The 23363-nt window shown below is 46.6% G+C and overlaps 4 protein-coding genes across 8 annotated transcripts in view; 2 read left to right on the top strand and 2 right to left on the bottom strand.

Annotated features, from left to right (window-relative positions):
- BCO2 (beta-carotene oxygenase 2) overlaps positions 1-3954 on the bottom strand; it is an 82667-nt gene extending 78713 nt beyond the window's left edge. The window contains exons 1-2 of one of the 2 annotated variants that reach the window (XM_073320799.1): positions 3827-3951; positions 1385-1489 (exon numbers count right to left, since the gene is read on the bottom strand). In XM_073320799.1, the coding sequence (XP_073176900.1) occupies positions 1385-1489; positions 3827-3881 (160 nt within the window). In that variant the 5' untranslated portion in view covers positions 3882-3951. Of the gene's footprint in view, positions 1-1384; positions 1490-3826 lie in introns of both variants that reach the window. The other variant, XM_073320801.1, reaches the window with a different exon arrangement.
- A 41-nt stretch (positions 3955-3995) lies between these two features.
- Positions 3996-5475, top strand: TIMM8B (translocase of inner mitochondrial membrane 8 homolog B). The gene is made up of 2 exons (XM_073320810.2): positions 3996-4145; positions 4869-5475. The coding sequence occupies exons 1-2, from the start codon at positions 4053-4055 to the stop codon at positions 5034-5036; spliced, it is 261 nt and encodes an 86-aa protein (XP_073176911.1). The 5' UTR covers positions 3996-4052; the 3' UTR covers positions 5037-5475.
- A 587-nt stretch (positions 5476-6062) lies between these two features.
- Positions 6063-17480, bottom strand: NKAPD1 (NKAP domain containing 1). 2 transcript variants are annotated; one of them, XM_073320807.2, is made up of 6 exons: positions 17289-17480; positions 16297-16373; positions 14039-14139; positions 12151-12309; positions 10974-11027; positions 6063-10085 (listed from the first exon to the last, which is right to left on the bottom strand). In XM_073320807.2, exons 2-6 carry the CDS (start codon positions 16363-16365, stop codon positions 9578-9580), a joined length of 891 nt encoding a protein of 296 aa, XP_073176908.1. In that variant the 5' UTR covers positions 16366-16373; positions 17289-17480; the 3' UTR covers positions 6063-9577. The 2 variants fall into 2 exon arrangements, with proteins under 2 accessions (XP_073176908.1, XP_073176909.1); XM_073320808.2 differs by lacking the exon at positions 17289-17480 and adding an exon at positions 16775-17137.
- Positions 17363-23228, top strand: PIH1D2 (PIH1 domain containing 2). Of its 3 annotated transcripts, none has more exons than XM_073320803.1 (6): positions 17363-17549; positions 18752-18984; positions 20414-20537; positions 21138-21377; positions 22339-22601; positions 22726-23228. In XM_073320803.1, the coding sequence occupies exons 2-6, from the start codon at positions 18802-18804 to the stop codon at positions 22858-22860; spliced, it is 945 nt and encodes a 314-aa protein (XP_073176904.1). In that variant the 5' UTR covers positions 17363-17549; positions 18752-18801; the 3' UTR covers positions 22861-23228. The 3 variants fall into 3 exon arrangements, with proteins under 3 accessions (XP_073176904.1, XP_073176905.1, XP_073176906.1); XM_073320804.1 differs by lacking the exon at positions 17363-17549 and adding an exon at positions 17960-17977; XM_073320805.1 differs by lacking the exon at positions 17363-17549 and having other exon boundaries at positions 18902-18984; positions 20452-20537.
- Positions 23229-23363: the final 135 nt, after the last annotated feature.

Genomic DNA, 23363 nt, shown 5'->3' with positions numbered 1-23363 from the left:
TTCTTTCTATTTTCTGCCACTTCTTTCTATTTCCAGCTCCACTCTGCCCCTTACTCCGCCCCTAGCCTAGCTCTGCCCTCATTCCCTCTCTGCCACCAGGCCAGCTCCAGCCACAGCTCCGCTCCACCCCCAGCCCAGATCCAGCAACAGCGACGGCTCCGCTTTGGCCCCAGCCCAGCTCTGCCCTCACACCCTCTCCACCCCAAGGCCAGCTCCACCTTTAGCCCCAGCTCCTCCCCCATCCCCAGTTCTACCCCCAGCTCTGCCTTCAGCCCACACTCCTCTGCTGAACCAACTGTGCAGTAATGGAAGGGGCGGCGCAGGCAGATTCCATTACTGGTGCGGGGGTCAGGGGGGCGTGACAGGAAAAGTTTGGGTTTAAAGGATATAAAATCCTAATTAATCCCTGGTTATAGTATTTCTCAGGTTTAATGGCATACATTATGACAGTCCTGGATTTTTGTCTTTGCCTGTTTATCTTACACCACTCTCCACTGATTCTTGGTACGTGGAGAAAGGAAATTTTGTCCAGCAATGAATCTTGCCTCCAATCCAGTCTTTATAGCCTGACCTCAGATGGACCAGAAGCTCCTGTCCAACAGAGGAGCCACAATTTCTGCACCAAGCTTACAACAATCACCATCAATCTATGGGAGGGCCATAAAAAGGATCACCCATTCTTTAATCTAGCTTCCCTTTTCCTATCTTGTGGAGGTCTGTGGAAATTGACTGGATAAAACTAACATCTTTGTTAGTAAACTGAGAATGTTTGTTTGAAACTCAGTCAATTTCTACCATTTAAGAAAGATGCTAAGGGGAAAAAAAAGCTGGATTTAGAATTCCACTTTTCCTGCAAACTGTAATAAAATGACATTGCATGTGAGATTACTGAGAAGTTAGTTTTAGGCTGACAGAAAGAATCATGAAGTTTTCAGCAGAAAACATGAAGTGCAAAGTGAGATCTAATAAACCATTACAGCACAATTTCCTGTTCACAGAGATGACTGCCTGAATTTTCAGGCAATACCAATTTCCATGCCCTTCAAAACAGGAAGGAAAAACCTCACAGCAATTTGGAAATTTTTGTAGCATTGAATTATACTGTAGATGTTTACTTCTCCAACTCCTAATTTAAATTATGTCAATTGATTTTAAATCAAAAGCTTGTTCAGATTGAGGTACAGTGAGTAGATAAGGCAACTTCTTATCTGCGACTATACAAATCACTCCACCGGGGCCAAGAAAACACTGTAATGACTAGGGTGATTGAGCTGGCTGAAAAGGTCAGGATCAAATATCACATAAAAACAAAAATATAGATAAAGAACAGCAGCTTCCCAAGTGGTTATCAACTGAACTTTTGTCCCATCTTAGACTGACATACCATAGCTTCTGGGAGTGATGTGGATTTGATGTGCCAGAGTTGGCCGATCCAAGACTGTTGTACAGGCAAGCATAGGTCTGGTCAACAGACTTTTACTGAGAAGAACTGTCAACGGAATAAAGATTGATTAGTTGCCTTTTATACCCCAAAAACTCAAAGGTAAATCCCTGCAAGTTAAACTACAGCAACCAACATCTTAAGCAATAAGAGTCCAGAGGGCCGCCTGAAAAAGGAAGCCAGTGGTTTCTTCAGAAAAAAAGATGCACAAAGTTAGAATAGGGAATACAAATTATACCCCACAAACAAGACCATGGGGGAGAGGGGGAATGTGTTATTTGCAATATTTCTAATAAGCCTGGTGTACACATATGCTTTAGAGTTTCCATTCCAAGGATTTAAAATCCAAAGCCCCATGCCTGCAAAAGTGAGACAAGCTGCACCCAAAACAGTGCTTCCAGGAATCTGAGACAAGAACATCAGCCACCAACTCTGGCATGACAAACTTTGCAGCTATGTTGTGAGCATTAGGGAAATCTTGCCTTTATTTCATGACCTAAACAGGCTACATTAGAAAAGACCTGCTCAATACTAAGCTGTTATGGATAACTATGGTATTTTCAAAGATCTGAACTGCTAGTAGGTCTGTTGTGTTCTTTCTGATGCTTGTTTGCACCTTTAAGCTACCAGATCTTTGTGGCATTGATTCATTCAATGGCTTGACATAGCAGACACATAATATAATATTCTGCACATCTATAGTTAAGTAGTAATAGCACTATGCCTTTCACAAAGGGACCTCAAATGAGCTTTATTTTACTGCCTCACTAAAGCTCACACAGGCAGGTGGAGTGCTGTACAATTACAACTGACAGAGGGAGAACTAACAGATAGCTTAGAGCAGTTGCTCTCAACCTTTCCAGACTACTGTATACCTTTCTGGAGTCTCATTTGTCTTGTGTACTCCCAAGTTTCCCCTCACTTAAAAACTACTTGCTTCCAAAATCAGACATAAAAATACAAAAGTGTCACAGCACACTAGTACTGATAAATTGCTTATGTTCTCATTTTTACCATATAATTATCAAATAAATCAATTGGAATATAAATATTGTACTTACATTTCAGTGTACAGTATATAGAGCAGTGTAACCAAGTCAGTATCTGTATGAAATTTTAGTTTGTACTGACTTTGCTTGTGCTTTTTATGTAGCCTGTTGTAAAACTAGGCAAATATCTAGAGCAGTTGATGTACCCCCTGGAAGACCTCTGCATACCCCAGGCTGAGAACCCACTGGTTTAGAAACTGTGAACCGGGGGTCTCAAACACTTGGCCTGCGGGGTTATTTCCTGCGGCCTGCCAAGCTCCCCATGCCCCCTGGAATTATTTCTTGCTGCTGCCAAGCTCTCCTCACCCACTGCCCACCCTCCCCCACAGCGTGCCGCACTACCACTCTTCTACTTACCTCCAGGCGCTTCCCACTGCCAAACAGCTGTTTGGTAGTACTTAGCGCTTTCCAGGAGGGACGGGGGAGGAGCGGGGAGCACCGCTCAGGGGAGGAGGAGGAGGAGGAGAAGAGGCGGGGCCGGGGATCTGGGGAAGGGGTTGGAATAGGGGCAGGGAGGGGGTGGAGTTGGGGTGGGGACTTTGGGGAAGGAGTGGGAAGAGGCAGGGCAGAGGCAGGGCCCCATGGAAGGGGTGGAGTGGGGGGCAGGGCTTTTGTACCTTTTTATGAAAAGGTGTCAGTGATGCGGCCCTCGGGCCAATGTACTAGTCCTCGTTGGCCCTCGTGGTGAGTTGAGATCCCTACTGTAAACTCTCTGGGGCAGGGAGCATCTCTGGCTCTGCGTTTGTACAGCACCCAGCACAAGAGGCTCCAACCAAACGTAGAGCCTTGGGGGGTAACAAGCAATATAAACAGCCGTGGGGGAAAACAACAGCCCAACACCCCCCCAAAGCACAGCCTGCAATGGGGGAGGGAGGAATAGCTCAGTGGTTTGAGCATTGGCCTGCTAAACCCAGGGTTGGGGAAATTGGAGTTCAATCCATCTAGGGATCAGGGCAAAAATTGGGGATTGGTCCTGCTTTGTGCAGGGGGTGGGACTAGATGACCTCCTGAGGTCCCTTCTAACCCTGATAGTCTGTGATTCTATGACCAGCGCTAGTCACGGGATTTAGTGGGGAGGCAGAAGCTGGGGGCCACGGGGGAGGCTCCCAGACCGCGAGGGGTGACAGACCGGCCCAGGACCAGGCAGGCGGGCTTCTGGCGCCCGGCCCGGCCCCGCCCCGCCAAGGGGGTCGTCACTGTCGCTGTGCCGCGTCACCCTTGCCAAGGCCCCAGGGCGGGGAACAGACCCCCCCGCAGCCCTGGCCCAGGGCAGCTCCGTGGAGGGGCCGGGCTGAGCCCCCCCCCGCTCCCCATGTCCCGCGCCCCCGGCACTCACCCAGCGACCCGCCTCGGGGCCGCCACAGGCCCCCCCGCACGAGCAGCGCCGCCATCTTGCCGTCTGCCCCTGACCCCGGCCGCCCCCACAGCTCCAAGGGCACCCGGAAGCGGAAACGGACCCGGGGGCGAGCTGCTGGAGTCGGGTTGGCCCCGCGGCGCGAGGAACCGCCCCCTTCCTTCCGGTTCCGCCGGGGAAGGTCACAGCGGCCGGAGTCGCCTTCCCCATGGCGGAGCTGGACGGGGGCCGGGACCCCGCGGTCTCCGAGCTGCAGCGGCTGGTGGCCGCTGAGCAGCAGCGGGCGCAGTTCACTGCCCAGGTACCTGCCCCCCGGGGCCCCGACGGGCAGCCGGGCCCCCTGCGTCCCGCCCCGGCCCGGCCCGGCCCGGCCCCACTCCCCCCGGCACGCTCTTCATGGAGCTCCCCCCACATCAGCCCCGACGGGGTCCAGACCGTCAGTCCCTGGGGCCCCTATTGCCGCCCGCCCCCAAGGGATTCCTCCTCCTCCTCCTCCCCCTCGACGCTTGTCACCACTGCTGCACGCTGGCAGCTGATAGCCCTGGCGCCCCTGGGCTTGCTCCATCAGTTAGGGTGCAAAGAAATTGCTTGAGCCGCAGCAACTCTTTTCTTACAAATTAAGCCCGGCTTGTAACCCTCCCAGAGAGAGCAAGGCAGCCCCCTGCGCATATCCCCTGACGCTGGTTTGGGGAGATGGTGGGCGAGCTGGGTAATGTGAGAAAGCGAGTTGGTCCCGTTCCTAATGAGTAGCTGCATGGAGCACAGAAATCACATTGTCTTCAGCATTAATGGACCCCTTTGTGCCATGTCAGCAGAAAGACCAAGCACTGAATTGGCCACAGTGACTGAATTCTCAGTTCTGAGGGTGATGGTCCCTTCGAGCATAAGGCAGAGGGGGAAAGGATGGTGTTCTGGCAGGACTCCTAGACAAGTGATTGTTGTACCCCTCTCATATTTTAGCTTCCCCATCTGTAAAATATTTGATTAAATAGTATTAACTAACATGTTTCCTGTTCACATCCAGGTTCATAATTTCATGGAAGTTTGCTGGGACAAATGTGTGGACAAACCTGGCTCAAAGTTGGACTCCAGAACAGAAGGCTGTCTAGCCAGCTGTGTGGACAGATTCATTGATACCACATTATCCATCACTAACCGCTTTGCTCAGGTTGTACAGAAAGGGGGACACTGACTACTGCATTTCCCAGCTCCGGACAACCCAATCTTTCCTGTTGAGCTCAACGGACTTATCAGCTGTCGGTGGAGCATCATCATGTGTTCTAAGCTACATTTTTTGTGACACTTTCACGAAATGCAGAAGTGGTTGAACAATCATTTGCGGAAAGCACAATTGTCCCTGTGAATTCTTTAGCTGCATTAAACTGTTCATAAATGTGTCATCGTACTGCAATTTAATAAAGCATCAGGAACACTTGTCCAGACAAGTCTTGTGATGTGAAAGTGTGTATCACTGCTCTTCTACGTCTTTTATCTAATTAGAGGAAAGTAGAGAAGAGATGTGCTTGCTACTGACACAAGGGATGGGCATAGTATCTTACATTTTTAAAATTTAATTTTGATGCTAATATGAATATAAATGTTTTCAATGAACTAATAAATTAATGAAAACACTTGTTCTGCTGGAGTGTTTGCAGCCTAAACCTAGAAGCTGCACAGTAGGCTAATGCATGAAAACCAAAAAGTGAAACTAGTTAAAAGCTTATTGCTAGGGCCTAGCCTATTGCACAGTTCTGTGGCTGTGAAATTTGCTGCACGCACCAAGCTTTCTTTTTCTTTCTTTTAAATTGGTTTTAGCCCCTCTGGTTGTAAAGAAAATCTTGAAAATGTCAATGTAAATTGATACAGTATCTAAACTTTTGTCTGTATTAGAAAAATTGTACTGGTTTAACTAAATCTAGTCAAACAGGTGGAAGACCCTCTTATAGAAGCCTTTTCATGGGGTTAACCCTCACTTATATCAGCTGAGCTTAATTTAGTGATACATTAATGCAAATGACAGAAGACCCCAGTTATCTGAGTATGTTGTAGTCCAATGCAGAAGTCTAATGCGGGCTTGAGAGACTAAAATAGATTTCCCTTTACTCATGTTTAAAGGTACAAGAATAGATACAGTCTTATTTAATGGTCTGCATCTAGACATTTTACACAAATTTAGCCTAACCTGATGAGCGGTGGTTGTAAATAAATTGACCACACATTTGAAAAGTCTGGTTTATTCTCTGAGCCCATCAGGACTTATGTTATCTAATAAGGTTAACATCCACCACTGTGTCACACACACACACATTAAAAATCCTGTACTTAAGTTTCATAGAAAGGATCTAATCCACCCGGCCTTCTCTGGCTACCTCTTAGAATTCTCTTCAAAAATATGTTCAATGGTGGTAGTACAACACCACACAGAGCAGTAAAGCTGGGAGTGGGCCTCGGGTAGGAGATTATCCAAACAGAGCTGGAGGGTACCAGAATCACAGACACACAAGCTCTTTAACAGATTTGGGGTAGGTAGAAAAAAAGGGCAACTTCATAAGTGAATTGCTGGTCTGTTTAACAATGATGTTTAATGCTGTACACACTGCTGCATTAAGGGGAAAGAAAGGCAAAGTTAGGATCATCTTGGGTAAATAAATAGTGGCCAGGGCTGGGTAAAAGATCCTGAAGCCCATTCTGGCCAGCCCATTATCCTGAGTAAAATGCCTTTAACTGGCAGGTGCCCAATTGGCATATGTTCTTAGGATGAAGAAGCATGAGGCAACCAAAGTTCCAATGCCTGGAGACACTAGTCCATCAAAGCAAAAAGTACTGACATACCAAGCACTCTATTCACGGGTTGCATTGGGAGCTGGACCATCTAGGATAGTAGGATCACTGTTTGAGCCCCAACGTTCAGTCCTGCCCTAAAATCCACCCACAAAGTCCACACTGGGTCCAGTGCAATATATGAATCTATTAACTTCTGCAGTTATGCATTTCCTAATTTAAAATCTTTCTGTAGAGGATTTCTTTATAAAAATAATTTCCTTGAACATTCTTGTGATGTGTGAAAAGCTGCTGCATTGTTATTGTATGAATATTTCTGCAGATTGAAATAGAAAAGTGGCTCTCACACTGAACTAGAAAAGAATCATTGACAGCTCCCCTTCCTGCTCATGGAAATCCCTGCACCAGGAGACAGGACCTTAGAGAACTAGGACATTGCTTAACTCCATCAGAGAAGGAGCTGCCCACATATCCGTGCCCTGGAAAGGAAGTCACAAACACTGGCCTTCTAGAAGAGGGAGTGGATGACAAGGTGTAGACCAAGCACTGTGCCAGTGGTGGGGAAGGGGGACACAGAATGACAGACACTACAATGATGTCTCTCCATTTTATCAGTGTCAGCCCATATGCACAGGGAGAGCTAAAAAAGCTTCACCAGCTACAGGTGGAGAAAGGGAGACAACAAATTTAAACAAAGACCAAGGATCTGGGCTATTGTGTATTTATCCAGATTCCCTCCTTTTCCTCCCAAGTATCTACTAGTTCTCTGATTGAGCAGATTATAGACAGTAAGGCAGGGAAGATTTGTTTGCCAGGCTGACATATAAGACATTCCCACTAGAAGATAAACCACCCCGACGTTGTGCTTCTGCTATCTAGTTTTGAACTCACATTGGGATCCCCCTTACCTCTGGTATTCCTCCAGTCTATGCTGAGGCCCAAATCCCAGGCACTATTCCCCCATCCCTTTGGGGCCCACCACCTGATTCTTAATTCCTAGGGGCCTGATTCTGCTCTCCTAGCAGGGTAAATCAGGAATAACTCCACAGAAGTCAACAGAGCTACAGTGATATAAGAGTGGGGAGTTAAGAATTGGAGTCTCAGGCAATTTACATCTGCCAAGGGCTGTACAAACATTAATTCCACTCACAAAGACCAAAGAGGTAGGTAGGTATGAGCGAGGCACTTCGTCTGCAGCCCCAGGAGCTGCGAGTGCTGTCTCAACAAGAAGTTCTGAGGAAGAAATCTATAAAACCCTTACCTATTGTATAACCTGCCTTCATGGCGCTGCAGAAGCACAACTGGGAACAGTATTAGTTCATGGATTAGCAGAATGAGGATCAGTACGAGTGTTTAATACAAAAGCATGACCCAGCCTCAATATGTCGGAGGAGTAATCTACACTGCTCAGACCAGAGAAGGCCATCTCACCCTTACTCATTTAGCACTGTCCAGTCTCAGTGGTAAAAGCCTTCAACTGGAACTTCACTCAAGCAAAGCTAAGTCAAAGGAGGATCCCAAGACAGGTACAGATCTGAACTCTCTTAAGAATGATGTTTCCTCTTGACTTGGGCACAGATTTGTAATCCCATTGCATCTCCATGGCTTACGTATATGCAAGCACACATAGAGAGAAAAGGCTTTGTGAAACGTTTGAGACCATAGTTTATATATCTGGGAGCCCAGATACCTCAATTCTGATCTAGAGAGATTCAAGACCTCCAAATTCTGGGAGTGTAGACACCACCTACTGTCGCATATGGAAATTCAGGGGAAATTGGGATATGAGACTGTACATGCTAAGAGTCCCCTTTGCCATCTTCTACTGGAGGGTATTGAGCAGGGACGCAATCTCCTATATACAGACTGGCTCCACAAAACATATTCACAGGTCTATGGAACCTGATCAGTGGTGAACTGATTTTGTACAAAGAGAGGAGCAGCCCTCACCAGACCTTTAAAGAATCCCTGAACACATCCATGCTCTGTCCCTGGGTCTTGCTCTAAAGTGGTGGTAAAGAGATCAGATTTCAAAAGGAAAGTACAAATGGAGTCTTCATGTTTATTGCAGGGAGAAAGGGTTCCTTTCCCCCCCTGCATCCCAATCTTTGTGTCAAACACATTGGGCCAGCCAGAGACAGAACAGGAAACCTATCAGAGGCCCGTCCATCAGCACAAGTGGATCCAGAGGGACGTGTTACTGATAGGAAGGAGGGAAAGTCAGTCACACAAAGGGCAGAGGTAGGGGATCTGAGGTAAATTTGAAACAAACCACTGCAGTGGGGTCACCACACCCGCAGCTAGAATTGTGACACCCCACCCGCCCTTCCTTGTTCCAGACCAGCACCTCCTCCTTATTTTGACTGTCCATGTGGGGCCACATCCGTTTATTTTCATCCTGGCGATAATGCTGCAGTGAAGGACCCCTGCTGTTAAATCCAATGGCACATCCTTTGTAATCAGGCTGGCAGAAGTGCTGTTAGGCTGTGGCCTCTGCTCTTTATTGCAATTGTGTCTTGGCCATTACGTGGTTACGCATGAAAAGAGGAACAATTTAAAAAAACCTAGAGACAGTGCCAATGCACCCGTTTCCCTTCTGAAGACAGCCCACAGGAACGGTCATTTAAAACTGAATATGGCCATGAAATGAGAACAATTATAGAGTCAGGAGTCTGGGGTGGGTGGGCAGGAGATGTGACCTGGGGGACAGACATCTTCTCCACAGGTCTTTCAGCTCTCCTGGTTTTAAACCAGCAAAAAAACAAAGAGGTGCCCTTTGCGAGCCAGCAAGGTGCAGAGCCCATACCTGTGGCCTGGCAGGGTATAAAGTTGCTGTGCTCCAGAAATCAGTTAGGCACCATATTTGTACCACGGGGCAGTGTTGGGAGAAAACATCGGCCTCCATTCACTGACGTGCAATTTCACCCATGGCCCCAGACTCACTGCCTCTTATTAGTCCTCATCGGAGCTGTCCTCCGACTTCTCATCAGCTGCCACTTTCCAGTTCGTCCTCTTGCTTTGCTTCTCCGGAATCTCACTGTGCCTCTCTGAGGCAGACACAGGGCATTTCCTCCTTTTTTTCTTAGACCACTTTTCCCTTTTCTCCTCAAGTTCGCTGTCCTCAGAGCTGCTCACACTGGAAGAGTCACTTTCCTGCCCAGAGGAAGAGGCAGGTTCCTTTGCGAGCCTTTTCCTGGTCTTCTTCTTGTGCTTGTGTTTCCCTTTCTTGGTGCCCGAAGTCCCCTCTTCTGAGCACTCGCTTTCCGGGGAAGAATCTGATGATGCCTTCACCTTCTCCTTTTTCCTCTTCTTTCGCTTTTTGTGTGATCTCTTTTTCTGCTTCTTCTTCTGTGATTTCTTTGGCCTCTTCCGTTTGAGTGACGCATGCACAGATTGTTTTCCTGGGTGAGATTTCCTCTTTCCATTGACAGCGTTTTGTTCATCTTTCTCTTGCTGGTCACTGTAACAGGAACAAAGAATAGAGGCCTGGGCAGAGTCTAAATTAGCATTTTCTATTTCAAAGCATCAATCAAACCCATCTACCTGAGCTCCTTTCAGGATAGACATATGGGTGCTATGTCAGATAAGTTGACTGCGTTTTTAACTTCACCTCTTAACAGTTTGAGTCCATATCTTATAATTGGGATGAGAGGCCATTTCAAAGGCATTTTAACCAACCCAGAGTATGGAAAAACATAACATAATGCTGAAAAACTTGCTAAGAACTCCTTATCTGTGACTATCAGGAATCAGGTAAGTGCTAGATTTGGCAATTCTACTATGTACGGTTTTTAAAATAAACGAATCTGTGTCCCAATAGATTTTTTTTTTCTGCATTTTCACTCTTTATTGCTCTCATGCTACTGGAGCTCTCATTCTGACTAGCATTTCTAGGTGCAGACGTGCTTGCAGCCAGCCAGTGAAAGCTGGATCACTTCAGGAAATTGCTCAACTCCGAGAAGCCAAACACTTACTTGCATAACATTTCAGCCACACAGGGTTAAAGCTGGATGTCCTGTTATTAGAAGAGATACAATCACCTCTGAGGACTCAGAACAGGGAGGGATCTTCACTACAGGAATGAGGCCACATATGGGCAAAGTAAGGACAGCATTCAAGCCTTAACTCAATATTTATGCCTTATGAAGTGAAGCCAGCCCTCTCACATTATTGTCAGAATTGTTTTGAGTAAGAGAACACATTAATGGACCGGAATTTCAGGCCACATGTCTGCTAGGTAAACTATTCAATTCTGCCTTGAAAGGTCAATTGACAAGCTCTATATTTCACTGTGCGACTTGACAGAAATTAAGACATTGGACTTTTCAGTAGGCCTGTTTGCCCTTACCTGTCAGTATCAAATTCCTCTGGATATAACTCTTTATAGCCACTGTGACCCCATCTGCAAGAGAACAGCAGGAAACACGTTAAAACCACACACGATATTCAGAACCAAAATGAGGGTGAAATGAAAGAGAGAGCCTTAGGAAAAATATAAAACAAGAGTCCAGAGGAATAACAGCTAGTATTTTCCTTACTTGTTTAAGGTGCTAACATTTTGCTTTGCTAAATTCTGTTCAGATCATTCTGAGCAGACTAACGGCCATTTTGCTTTTTTCTGGTAGGGAACTTGTACCTCCCTGTGCAGCAGAAGCCCAATGATTTTCGAGCTCACACGTCTCATAAACACCCAGGGAACATGGGGTGAAATCTTAGCCCCACTGAAGTCAATGGAAGTTTTGCCATTGACTTCACCCATGGCGTGAGTACTTTGAGTACTTTGCTTTGCTCAGCCTGTGCATTTCCCCATAGTAAGAGGGTTTCATTTGTATTCAATTGTGTGATCACAAAACTCCATTTATAATGCAAAACACAAGTATATGGTTCTTTATCACTGTGGTAAAATCTACATACTACTAGATTCAACATCTAAAACCTGTCTAAATACAGAATTACAACTGTACTGAGAATCTTCAGGCAGCAAGAATGCCAACAGCCAGATTAGGACTGGGTGCTAATAAAAATAAAAAAAGACACCTGGAGGAATGAAACGACTGGCTAAAATGACAGTAAAGGAGGAGTTCAGGGAGGCACAATGCAGGTTCTGTTTCTTAGAAATACCCCCAAAAGCACTGACCAGTATTTCCCTGTAACTCTGGGAGATTAGCTACCTTGATATCATAAGTAGATTCGGTTAAATTCTACAGAGAGCAGTACTAAACAAGTCATGGGTTTAGGGCTGCATTTATTTAGTGCCAGAGAGGAAGGATGCTTTTGTGACTAACGCACAGGACTGAAACTCAGGAGATCTGGGCTCAGTTCCTGGCTTTGTGTGACACTGGGCATGTTACATAAGTCTCCCTGTGCCTCACTTTACCATCTCTAAAATCGGGATGATACTACTTCCTTATTGCACAGGAGTGTTGTGAGGATAAATTCACTAACTTTTGTGAAATGTGGGGGCCATAAAGTACCAGATACTTTTTCTATAGGCACTGTGCCAGGATAGTAATTCACCCACAAACCTGTCTGGCATGTTGGCTTCACATTCGTAGAGCTTCTTATTCCAGGTCCGGGCTCTGAGAAGGTCGTCTTCGATCATGTCAGGAACATGCACAAAGTTCTTTGCCTTCCAGTCAGCCCTTTGGCTCTCCTCATCAAAACCGTCACTGCGCATCCGACTACTGCAGAGAGAAAAGGAGTGTTCTCCAGTGGTAAATTCAGAGGAACAAATGACTTTTTGGGCAATGAATCAATCTAGGGCACAGAGGGCATTGGGGAAAAAGCACACATCTGACACTCTCTGGATGTCAGTCCATGCAAAGAGATTCACTCCATCTCTACAGGATGGTCACTCAGAGCTTCCATGGGACCAAAAAAGGCAAGTATGCATCACGTCAAGCACCACTGAAATGCTACCATCTCTGGAATGGATCGCAGCAGCTGCTTAACAGTGCACAATGACACAACAATTTAAGGCGGGAAATTACGATGACAGTATCCAATACAAACTGGAGAGGGAACATAATTACTGGAGTTGGAATTTGGTCAGAGTACCAGGGTTAACAGCCTGAATCTAATAAAAAGTGCCATGGGGTCTTTAATGATTACAACTGATCATGACTTCACTTTTACATCTCATCTAAAAAAGAGCATCTCCCAGCACCAAGCTGGGCCACTGGGCTCAATACAGACTCAAAGGCAAGAGTTAGCAAAATGACTTCTCACATCACTTGCTAATTCCTTGAAGGTCTTCATCCATGTACAAACCAACCTGATCCTGCTTAGCTTGTGAGATCTTCAAGCACACCAATGACCATTTAACCAGTTTGTTATTGTGAGAGTAACCACAGGTGACCAACTATTATCTACACTAATACTGGCCAGGGGCAGGGAGGAATTTATGTGGTGCAAGACCTTCGGTCAGAATGATTTCATTTAGTGATAACCCACATCACACTATAAATACTAATGCACCAGCACTGAGTACATCTAGCAAAGACAGCGCAGACTTTTCAAATATCACTATCACATTTCTTAACACTTCTTAACCAAACTATAATCTTGCTATTTCAGAGGCCCCAGCCTACCTAAAGTTACATATTTTTAAAACTGCACACCTGGATCACCCCACAAAGATGCAGTGTGAAACTTCAACAGGAAGAGTGGGGTATACAAGTGTGATGGGGCACCTGCCCCACGCTGGGCTCTAAAGAGTTAACAGAGCCCTAGGGAGGCTGTGCAGGAGGCAGCCAATCAGAGAATGGCTGAAGGGAGCAGCCAATCAGGGCCAAGCAGGCCCATATGAAAAAGGAGCTGCAGGGCAGAGAAGGGCAGTTTTCTGCTGGGAGCCCAGGGAGGAAGGACTATGTCTCTGGAGGGCTGTAAGACCTGCCAGCACCCTGAACAGAGCAGTGCCGTGAGCAGGGACCAGGAGAGCGAGAGACAGCTGAGGCAAGGGTAAAGAGGATGCTGGGACCACAGGGAAATAGCCAGACAATTTGCTGCAGTAGCCACAAAGGGAAATGGCTGAACAGTGGACTACAGATCCCCTAGAAAGGGGGAGCACAGCGTGTGGCATGGCTGGAGGGCTGTCACTGAAGAGGATGCCAAGGTCCTTGGAGAGAGGTGGGTCCTAGAGCAGGAGTAATGGTGGCAAGGCACCACCTGGAAGAGGGTGTGCTAATATGTGGAGCTAATCCTGAAGACAGCCAGCAGGAGGCACCACAGTGATGAGTGAACTGTTAAAACCAGCTTATATAGGGATGCTCCTGTGTGATCACCAAAATGGTTAATAAATTTTTGGCCCTTATGCAGGGCTCCCGCTCTCTTTATTTAACTTATTAAGTATTAAATAATACTACAATACAGAGTGGTAAAGAGGATTATTTCCTCCAGATAACTAAGTCCCACCTGGAGGTATTGGGTGACATTCTCCCTTGCTTCCACCGGTAAGTCTCTTGAGTCTGCTTCTCCAGCTCCCTTATTTTCCACATTTCTGATTCTTCCTGAATCTGAAAAATATGAAGAAAATGAGAAAATAAAATTAAGTACCTTACAGAAGTGATGCTCTGCAACTACAAAACATTGTAACCTCACTTCTTCTGGGTCAATAATTGAAGTTTGATGGATTTCAAACTAAGCTGACCTGCTACAGTGACATAAACGAGCCTTTTTAGCTACATCAAGTTAACCAAAATGAGAAATATAATGACAATTAACTGCAGTAACAAACAACTTTGTTTTATAGATGAGGAGCCTTATTCTGTAATCTGATCCATGCAGGTAGACCCTTCAGTTAATACAGAACCTCTCTCTCATTGGAGCTCTGTACTCATCCAGAGTTCTGCTCACATATCTATTGCAGAACTGAGTCCCAAGTGAGTAGTCCTGTAAAATGCTTAAATACAGCATAACCAGCGCTTTGACACAGATTTTGTTCACATAGCCTTGTTGTGCATGTGGCATCATCTTAAGCACATATGAGCTTTGGAAAATGAGTCTGGTGAATTAAATGTCTTAGTAAAGAGGGCCAATTTCTAAATCTCTCAAGAAATAACAGCCTTGTACACTGAAGTGAAATTCAAATCCCAGTGGGGATCCATTTTACAGAGGCACAAAACCCTAATAAATGCTAAATTAAAATAATTTTTCTTATCTTAGAGACAATAAAACCTCAAAGTAAACGTTGGGGGGGGGGGGGGGAGGGAAAGCTTTTACAAGACATCAGAGCCACAGAAAGACTTCCATTATTTTTAAATAAATCAAACTTGTAAACAAATATTCCCTTGCCATGCTTACAAACCAAACAAGGCAGTGCTGAAAGTGAAACTGACTTTTTCACTGCCCTAATTGAGAGAGAGGCAAAAAACAAAACAAGAGTTTAAACAGGGAAAAGCTAGATTAGTAAAAATACAAGTCATTGTTAGTAATGTAGGTAAGGAGCTGTGCTTATGCACAAATATGATTTTTTTTTCAACTGATGGGGCCCTTTTAAAAATTAATTCACCTATGCATTCAGGATTAAATTAACTTCTGTGCAGAAAATCAGCAGATAGCCTTGGCACCACCTAAGTCTCAAATACAGCCCTGTGAAATTCTTTTATACATTTTTCATTTTATTATATGGAAATGTAGTGTTATTTCTTTTATCAGCTCTCAGTAGGTGGGTTGGATCATGCTGGGGAGGTGGGTTGGGTTGGGTCCTGCCCCTGGGGTGGCGGGGGGGAAGCCTGGGAGGGACAGGTGGGTTGCAGAGCAAGCCCTCCCCACACTCACCATGCAGCAGTGGCTCCTGTCCTGCGGGGCTGGGCTCAGCTCCAACCACTGAGACTGGTGCTGCAACTGCATGCACCAGTTCAGGTTTGGCCTAGCCAACCCTCCATGATGATGGAGGGGCAGCTGGGTCAAATTTGAGCTATGCTATGACTCATGTGCCAGGTGGCAATGTGTGGAGAGGTGAGCCACGACCAGCCCTGAAGAACAGGAGCCAACACTGCAGGGTGAGTTTTTTCATTTTATTTTGTGTTTTGCGTTTGCAAAAAATGTGGGGCTCTAGCCCCACATACACTCCCAAACTAGGGGCCTTGCGCTGGTCTTCTGCCCAAGAGTGAACTTCACCCTAAGCTTTGTCTGTTAAATTTAAAATTAGTGCGAGTTTTTAAGATGAGTAATATCTTAATTTAGGAAGGAAAATGTTGAAACAAATTTAATCATGCAAGTAGCATGGACTTCTCTCTGCCTCCACCTGCTATGGGGCACAAAGGACCCCAATGATGCACTGCAGAAATTTCTACCTTCAAAAATATACTTGTGTGCTGAACTTATTTGCTGTGTGGAACAACTTAAAGTCTAGCCACCATAATTTAGCAACAACAAAATGAAAATACCATAGCTTGACACAATGGCATCAAGAAAGAGCTTTCCCCTGTAAATATCATAACTCTGGACATGCAACACTAAACAGGAGACAGATCTTGATATACAGGAGGAAAGTCAGACTGTATCAGCAAGACAAGGTTGATAAGGTAATATCTTTCATTAGACTAACTTCTGTTGGTGAAAGACAAGCTTTTGAGTTTACAGAGAGCCCAGACTTGAAGAGCCATAAGAAATAGTACCATACTTTATCACAGGAGAGAGAAGCAAAGGGATATAACATGGTACCATACCTTGTTGTGTGCGTCAGTGTGACGAATGACATTTCGCAAGAGGACTTTTCCTAAAGGGACTCGAGACATTCTTTAACCTTCACAGAAGTAACAAAAAAATAAGGCTATTAGAAACTCACATATAAGACTCTGTAATGCAGAAAATGCTCTTGTCAGGACAGTGAGACGAATAGCGTAAAGGCAAGTTTTTTCCATCTGTGACAGTAAATGTGCTATTGACTCAGGCTGAGATGTATGCTCCCAAAGAAGCCACTCCATTACCCCAAAACTAAGTCTCCTATGAAACAGTCTGCATGTACAGGGGCTAGAAAGGATGATCTAGCAGTTGGTGCCCACATCCAGAGTCTTTGATAAATCGCTGTATCTCATATCCCACATACCAATGAGAAGACAAGTGATAATTACTCCGTGTCTCTCAATCTAATATTTTGATGTTGAGCGCTTTACAGAGGGTGGGTCTGGGCCTGCTCTCACTTACCCCAGCATAAGTCAGAAGTAACGGCACTGAAATCAAGGGAGCGCGGCTGGTGTAAAACGGACAGGAGGAGGACAGACCCAGGCCCTACGTATACAGCCATTCACCCACCCCTGAAGCGCAGCCCCCTGTGTGGCATCACCCCGCAGCTAGCTGACCGCTCCCAGCAGACCAGGGCTCTAGGGAGATGTGCTTCAATATCAGCCCAAAGCACCGGCCCGCCTGGGACCCATCAGCCGCAACACGTGGACAGCCAGGCTAGAGGCCCGGACGGGGAAAGCAGAAACCGTGCCAGCTGGCAGGGAGCGCAGGGCGGCAGCCACAGCCCTGGGCGCCTGGTTGGGGGGAGCGGGGGCGGGCGAGGTATCGCCCCACACAGATACGTTCAGGCCTGGGGAGGCCCCCCCCTCCACAGGCACAGTCCTCACCCCTCCCCCAAAGGCCTCACGCTTCCCCCCAAAAAACTCCCCCAGAACCCTCGACCCAGCGCTCCCCCCAAACCCAGAGCCCTTCTCACCCACGGAGGGAGGGGGGTTGCTCGCTCCCCCCCCACCCGGAAGTGGGCGACCCGGAAGTGATTCCACCGGAAGGACTGGGCCGCCTGCGAGGGCCCCGATCCCGAGGGCCCGGGCCGGGAGAGAGACAGCTTCTGCCGGGCTCCGGCGTGGGGACCCAGTCAGACGTCGGAATTCAGGAAGCTGGGGAAGATGTTACGTCACTTCCTCTTCCGGGGGACTGTCGCGTCCGTTGCTATGGAAACGGCGTCGTGTGCCCGGAGGCAGGATCTGCGTGGCGAGGGAAGGGGAGAGAGTGGGGGCAGCACGGGGCGCTGGGGGGAGCCAAGTGGGCAGCATCAGGTGCTGGGGTGGGGACTAAGGGGGCGGCGCTGGGGTGGGGGCCAATGGGGCAGCACGGGGCATTGGGGTGAGGTCACGGGGCGCTGGGGTGGGGTCAAGGGGGCAGCATCAGGTGCTGGGGTGGGGGCTAAGGGGGCAGCACGGGGCGCTGGGGTGGGGGCCAATGGGGCAGCACGGGGCATTGGGGTGAGGTCACGGGGCGCTGGGGTGGGGTCAAGGGGGCAGCATCAGGTGCTGGGGTGGGGGCTAAGGGGGCAGCACGGGGCGCTGGGGTGGGGGCCAATGGGGCAGCACGGGGCATTGGGGTGAGGTCACGGGGCGCTGGGGGGAGCCAAGTGGGCAGCATCAGGTGCTGGGGTGGGGACTAAGGGGGCAGCACTGGGGCGCTGGGGTGGGGGCCAAGGGGGCAGCACGGGGCATTGGGGAGAGGTCACGGGGCGCTGGGGTGGGGTCAAGGGGGCAGCATCAGGTGCTGGGGTGGGGGCTAAGGGGGCAGCACGGGGCGCTGGGGTGGGGGCCAATGGGGCAGCACGGGGCATTGGGGAGAGGTCACGGGGCGCTGGGGTGGGGTCAAGGGGGCAGCATCAGGTGCTGGGGTGGGGGCTAAGGGGGCAGCACGGGGCGCTGGGGTTGGGGGCAGCACGGGGCGCTGGGGTTGGGGGCAAAGGGGGCAGCATCAGGTGCTGGGGTGGGGGCTAAGGGGGCAGCACGGGGCTCTGGGGTGGGGGCAAAGGGGACAGCATCAGGTGCTGGGGTGAGGTCAAGGCGACAGCATGGGGGCACTGGGGTTGGGGGCCAAGGAGACAGCACGGGGGTGCTGGGATGGGGTCAAGGGTGAAGCATCAGGTGCTGGGTTGGGGGCTAAGGGGCAGCACAGGGCACTGGGGTTGGGGGCCAAGAGGGAAGCATGGGGTGCTGTGGTTGGGGGCCAAGGGGGCGCTAATGTGACTCTCAGATCTCAGGGGCAGGTGAAGGGGGTGGGGAGCGGTTGGCAGATACCCCATCTTTTTTCCTGTTAATAGAACTGATTTTGCCCTGGAGTCGAGGATACAAACCCCTGGACCCTGTGAAGGGCAGCTGTTCAAAGCAGATACTCCCCCTAATTCTCCTTCTTCTCTTATAGGCGTTAAGCATAGGACTGGGGTTGCTTCCTGCAGTACATTTGTGCCAAACATGGCTGCCCCTTCTCACCCAGAGGACATGCTGACCCAAGTGACCCAGCTCTGGAGTATGCTGGATGAGATGTCAGAAAGCACCCCTGAGAGTTACCACAGATTTATGCAGCAGCAGCTGGAAGATGCAAAGCAATATTGTGCTCCCCCTGAACCACATCTTTGCCTACAGACCCACATCCTGGTACGCGGGGCAAGGGCTTATACTATGAAAGAGCCCTGAGATTCCAGTAGGATCTCACCTGGCAATGGTAGTGCCTGGAAGATGCTTCCAGCTGCAAAAAGGCTGTAACCAGCCACAACTAGCTGCTCTGTGTCATGGGAGCCCTCACAGGCTGTCTGAATACCTTGGGAGTGGGTGAAGGTCCTTCTGAGCACCACTGTTCACTGCTAGAGACCCAAGAGAACTGAGACACCAGTTGGGGATGGAATGAGGATATCATTCAGCCTAACGGCTCAATAAGGTTAAAAAAGAATTAGACTTTTGTGAGGAAAAATAGCCTCTGCAGTGCCACTGGCTAGGATAAAAACGATAAAGGTTCTCATGCTTTGTGCTTCAGGATGTGAGCCAGTGCTTCTTCCCAAAATGCACTATCACGGAGGGCACAAAGAGGTGCATTGTGGAAGATTTTTATTTTCACAGAAGCATTGGGCAATGGCCATTGTCAGAGTCAGGTTACCCAAGTGGTCTATATGCCAGTGGCAAAAGTACCATGTTTACATGGGACTGGAAAGAGCAGCAGATGCAGATATGAATTCTAGTGTTAAATGCAGAGCCATTCCTAATTAAACCAAGCAGTGTCCCAGGAAAAAGTAAGGGTCTGGAGGAGATCACATATAATTCAGGAAGGAATACATTGTGGGCTGAGGTTCATTAATAAACTGCAGTACATCCCAGTGTGATAGAGCTGGATTCCTAGCTCTGAGATTCTGCCAGAATTGATGATTATAGCAGATCACTTAATGTAATTTGGAAATCCAGGATATGTTCTGCATCTAAGAGCACAGTAAGCCTTGAAAGGGTCAACCCCATAACTTGAGCTGGATACTGGCACCTCTGGGCACTGAATACAACAGTCTTTAGAGACGCAGCTCTCCCACCTTGTGCTATGAAAGTAGCCAACTCCTAGATACTAGAAACCTGATTCTCCTCTCATACTATTGCTGCAGTGTAATTCTATTGACTGCAGTGGAATTACTTGTGTACACTGGCACAACCATAGGTCACGCTCAGACTCTAAAGCAGTAGTTTGTTTTTGAATGTCCTACATAGCACAGACTGCGACAAGACTTGTACTGTTGGTGTTGTCTGGTAAAAAGGCCCCTTTGTGTCCCGAAAATTGATGTTCATACACTGTATGTAAATCCTATCCTGCTCCTGGTGTATGATCATTTAGACTAGCTTTTGTTTTTTTCTCCTCAGTGTATCTTTTCTTCAATACGAAAGCCCTGTGGGCACAAAGACACACACAGCTCTTTACATGTTTTATATAAAGTTGAACAAAGAAGTTTATAGGTAGTTAAGAAGTTGGAAGTGGCCTATTATTTTACTTTTGGAGATAAGGGGACCTAAACATTTGTGGTGATTAAGTGATTTTGCGTTCTCTTTGCAGGATCCTAATGAAAAATCATTATTCATTAACCTCTGCAGGTGGAAAAGGGTCCCAGCTCCTAAGTCACCTACAGATCCAATACCTCTAAGTGCTGGACTACTAGAGGAGGTGTCCGGTAAAGCGGGCAAGTACATAACGGGTTCCAAAATACTCTCTGTACATGCTACAGTTAGGACACTTTCCCCTCGGTCCTGTAGTATTGTATTGGGAAGGCAAAGGCCTAACTTTGACAAAGAGAATTCCATTGACTGGTATATAGCTCGCAACTTGAAGGTGGAGGAGGCATAGACAGAACCTTAAGTAAAAGTGGTTGTTCTTTCTGAAAACGCAGATCATAACACTAAATGCTTAAGTACCTTGCAGGATTGGGGCCTTAGCATATGTATCTATCTATCTATCTTTAGGCACATGAGTAATCACAGTTCCATTAAACACAGGGAAATTATGCCTATGCTTAACTTTACACGTGTACATAAGTGGTCTGCTGGATAAAAGTGGTATTTTCTACAGGTCAGTTTTCTGGAACCAGCACCTCATAGGAAATCACAGATCAAGCCACTCCCTAGTCACATTATTGACTCTTCAAAACATTCAATCATGAAAAGCATCAAAATTATTCTTAATATAGGTTACCCCCATTGTAGCCACGGCAGATGGTGTATTCTATCCCCTATAAAAGATTGTAGCAGTACAGCAATAATTTTGACTCTCATTGTTTTTCTAGAGCTTTACTCCATCATAGATATTGCATATAACCCATCTGTTCTTCAGCGAGAGAACCAAGCAGAAATGGATCATTTGATCACTCTGACGTTTAAATACATTGAGGAGCATTACAACCTCTCTCTGTCCCACTCTTATCACATTGCAACATTCACACTCAAAGGAAGCCTGAAAAGGATGAAACAGAGTCTGAGAGGAGGGCCAGTACCAGCTCCACTTCTCAACAAGAACATGAGGAACGGTACATACACTTCTTTTAAATTACTGTCAGGACCAGCAGGAGAGTGAATTTGTGTGGGGGGGTGGAGGGTGAGAAAACCTGGATTTGTGCTGGAAATGGCCCACCTGTTGATCACTTTAGATAAGCTATTACCAGCAGGACAGTGGGGTGGGAGGAGGTATTGTTTCATGATTTCTGTGTGTATATAAAGTCTGCTGCAGTTTCCACGGTAAACATCTGATGAAGTGAGCTGTAGCTCACGAAAGCTCATGCTCAAATAAATTGGTTAGTCTCTAAGGTGCCACAAGTACTCCTTTTCTTTTTGCGAATACAGACTAACACGGCTGTTCCTCTGAAACCTGTCAGGAGATGGTGTAATGGGAAAGGCTAAACTCCCAGTCCTGTTCATGTGAGAAGTAGTTACAATGTTACTTTCCATATCCATGAAATCTAAACAATACTGAAACTGACCTGTGCCCTGTTCCAGGGAGATGCTGAGCATCTTGCAGGTCTGGGCCCAGTAGAATCAGGCCTTTGTGGTGTTACTGTAAGGTATAGAACACTGGAAACTTGAGTTTCAATCTTATACCTTACAAATAAAATAAATTACTTACAAATAAAAGTGGAAATGAGGAATGAAGATGGAAAGAGCTCCATGAAATTAGTATACAAGCTTTAGCAGCTGACTTCATAATCACAAAGCTGAGACTTAAGTTTTGGCACATTTTGCCAACTGGTATAAAACCATCAGTTAAATCTACAGCTAAACTATTTCTAATAATAGGTTTCAGAGTAACAGCCGTGTTAGTCTGTATTCGCAAAAAGAAAAGGAATACTTGTTGCACCTTAGAGACTAACCAATTTATTTGAGCTCATGCTCAAATAAATTGGTTAGTCTCTAAGGTGCCACAAGTACTCCTTTTCTTATTTCTAATAAGATATTTTAGTAACTACCTATGTGAATAATATTTTTTCCTGGAAGAACTGACACTGGACCTGATGAAGCACAACCTCGGAGAGGAGGACCACAATAATACTACATTGCTGCCGAACAAGAATGTTACACAGTCTAAAGTGCATCTGATAGAAGAAATTGCCAGTATGGAGCTGCCAGAGGAGGTAAACACACCAGCCTATGAACTGACCATTGCAAAGGATGCAAACAGGAAACCTCTAAAGATTGAACTGAAAGTTGAATTGCCTAAAGTTAGTTCCGTTTCTGAATGTGAACTGAGCATTTCAAGGGTAAGTTTTAAAGGAACAAAAAAACCTCTATTTTCTCTCTGTTGAACCCAAACAGGCTTAGAAAGTCACTTTTAACTAACATATATACTTGCTTATGGAGTATTTTAATTTGCCTATGTTTTAGGACGATGTAATCGTTGAAGTCCCTGAGAAATACAGATTACAGCTGGATTTACCAGAGTTGGTCAATGAAGAAGCAACTACAGCAACATTTAACAAAGGGAAAGGTGTGTTGCTTATCACAATGCCAATTCCCTAAGGAAAATGTTAGGGACAGCAGGTTCTCAAAAAGTTAGTGGATATGTGTCACCCTTAAAGATTAAAAGGAAGGTTAATGGTAAAGATCTTACCCATAAGTAGAAATCAGTATCACTGTGTTATTCTAAGAATCTGTTCTGCTGTCTGCACACACATAATTTCCTCTGAAAATAGAGGGTCATGACGTGTACAGTATAAAGAATAGGAAGGAATTCTTAATGTAAGTTGTAAACATTTAAGTGTTACTTAGATCATTTTATCTCTAACACATGATTCTACATTATAAACTTTACTACCATCTTCAGTTTGTCCATCAGTAGAGCAATAAAGAGGGATTAACTTTGAAGAAATAGTGTTTTTCTTTTTGGTTTTACTCTGCTGAAAAAACTTATCTGGTGTTAGCAAACTGTTTCTTTTTAAATAGAGGATTTAATGCTGGTGAAAGATGGTGACATTGATGATGCATGACATATAACAGTGCAAGCTCTCCCACAACCTGGCTTC

This window comes from Lepidochelys kempii, chromosome 22 (genome assembly GCF_965140285.1).
Source record: "Lepidochelys kempii isolate rLepKem1 chromosome 22, rLepKem1.hap1, whole genome shotgun sequence".
Classification (NCBI taxonomy): Eukaryota; Metazoa; Chordata; order Testudines; family Cheloniidae; genus Lepidochelys; species Lepidochelys kempii.
This window is presented reverse-complemented; position numbering and strand designations above follow the sequence as displayed.

Coding starts and splice junctions, on each gene's coding strand:
- TIMM8B (XM_073320810.2), top strand. CDS start 4,053: ATGGCGGAGCTGGACGGGGGCCGGGACCCCGCGGTCTCCGAGCTGCAG. Junction 4,146..4,868: donor GGGCGCAGTTCACTGCCCAG/GTACCTGCCCCC, acceptor GTTCACATCCAG/GTTCATAATTTCATGGAAGT.
- NKAPD1 (XM_073320807.2), bottom strand. CDS start 16,365: ATGTCTCGAGTCCCTTTAGGAAAAGTCCTCTTGCGAAATGTCATTCGT. Junction 14,140..16,296: donor ACACTGACGCACACAACAAG/GTATGGTACCAT, acceptor CATATTTTTCAG/ATTCAGGAAGAATCAGAAAT. Junction 10,086..10,973: donor GAGGAATTTGATACTGACAG/GTAAGGGCAAAC, acceptor TTCCTGTTACAG/TGACCAGCAAGAGAAAGATG.
- PIH1D2 (XM_073320803.1), top strand. CDS start 18,802: ATGGCTGCCCCTTCTCACCCAGAGGACATGCTGACCCAAGTGACCCAG. Junction 20,538..21,137: donor GGAGGTGTCCGGTAAAGCGG/GCAAGTACATAA, acceptor TTGTTTTTCTAG/AGCTTTACTCCATCATAGAT. Junction 21,378..22,338: donor CAACAAGAACATGAGGAACG/GTACATACACTT, acceptor TTTTCCTGGAAG/AACTGACACTGGACCTGATG.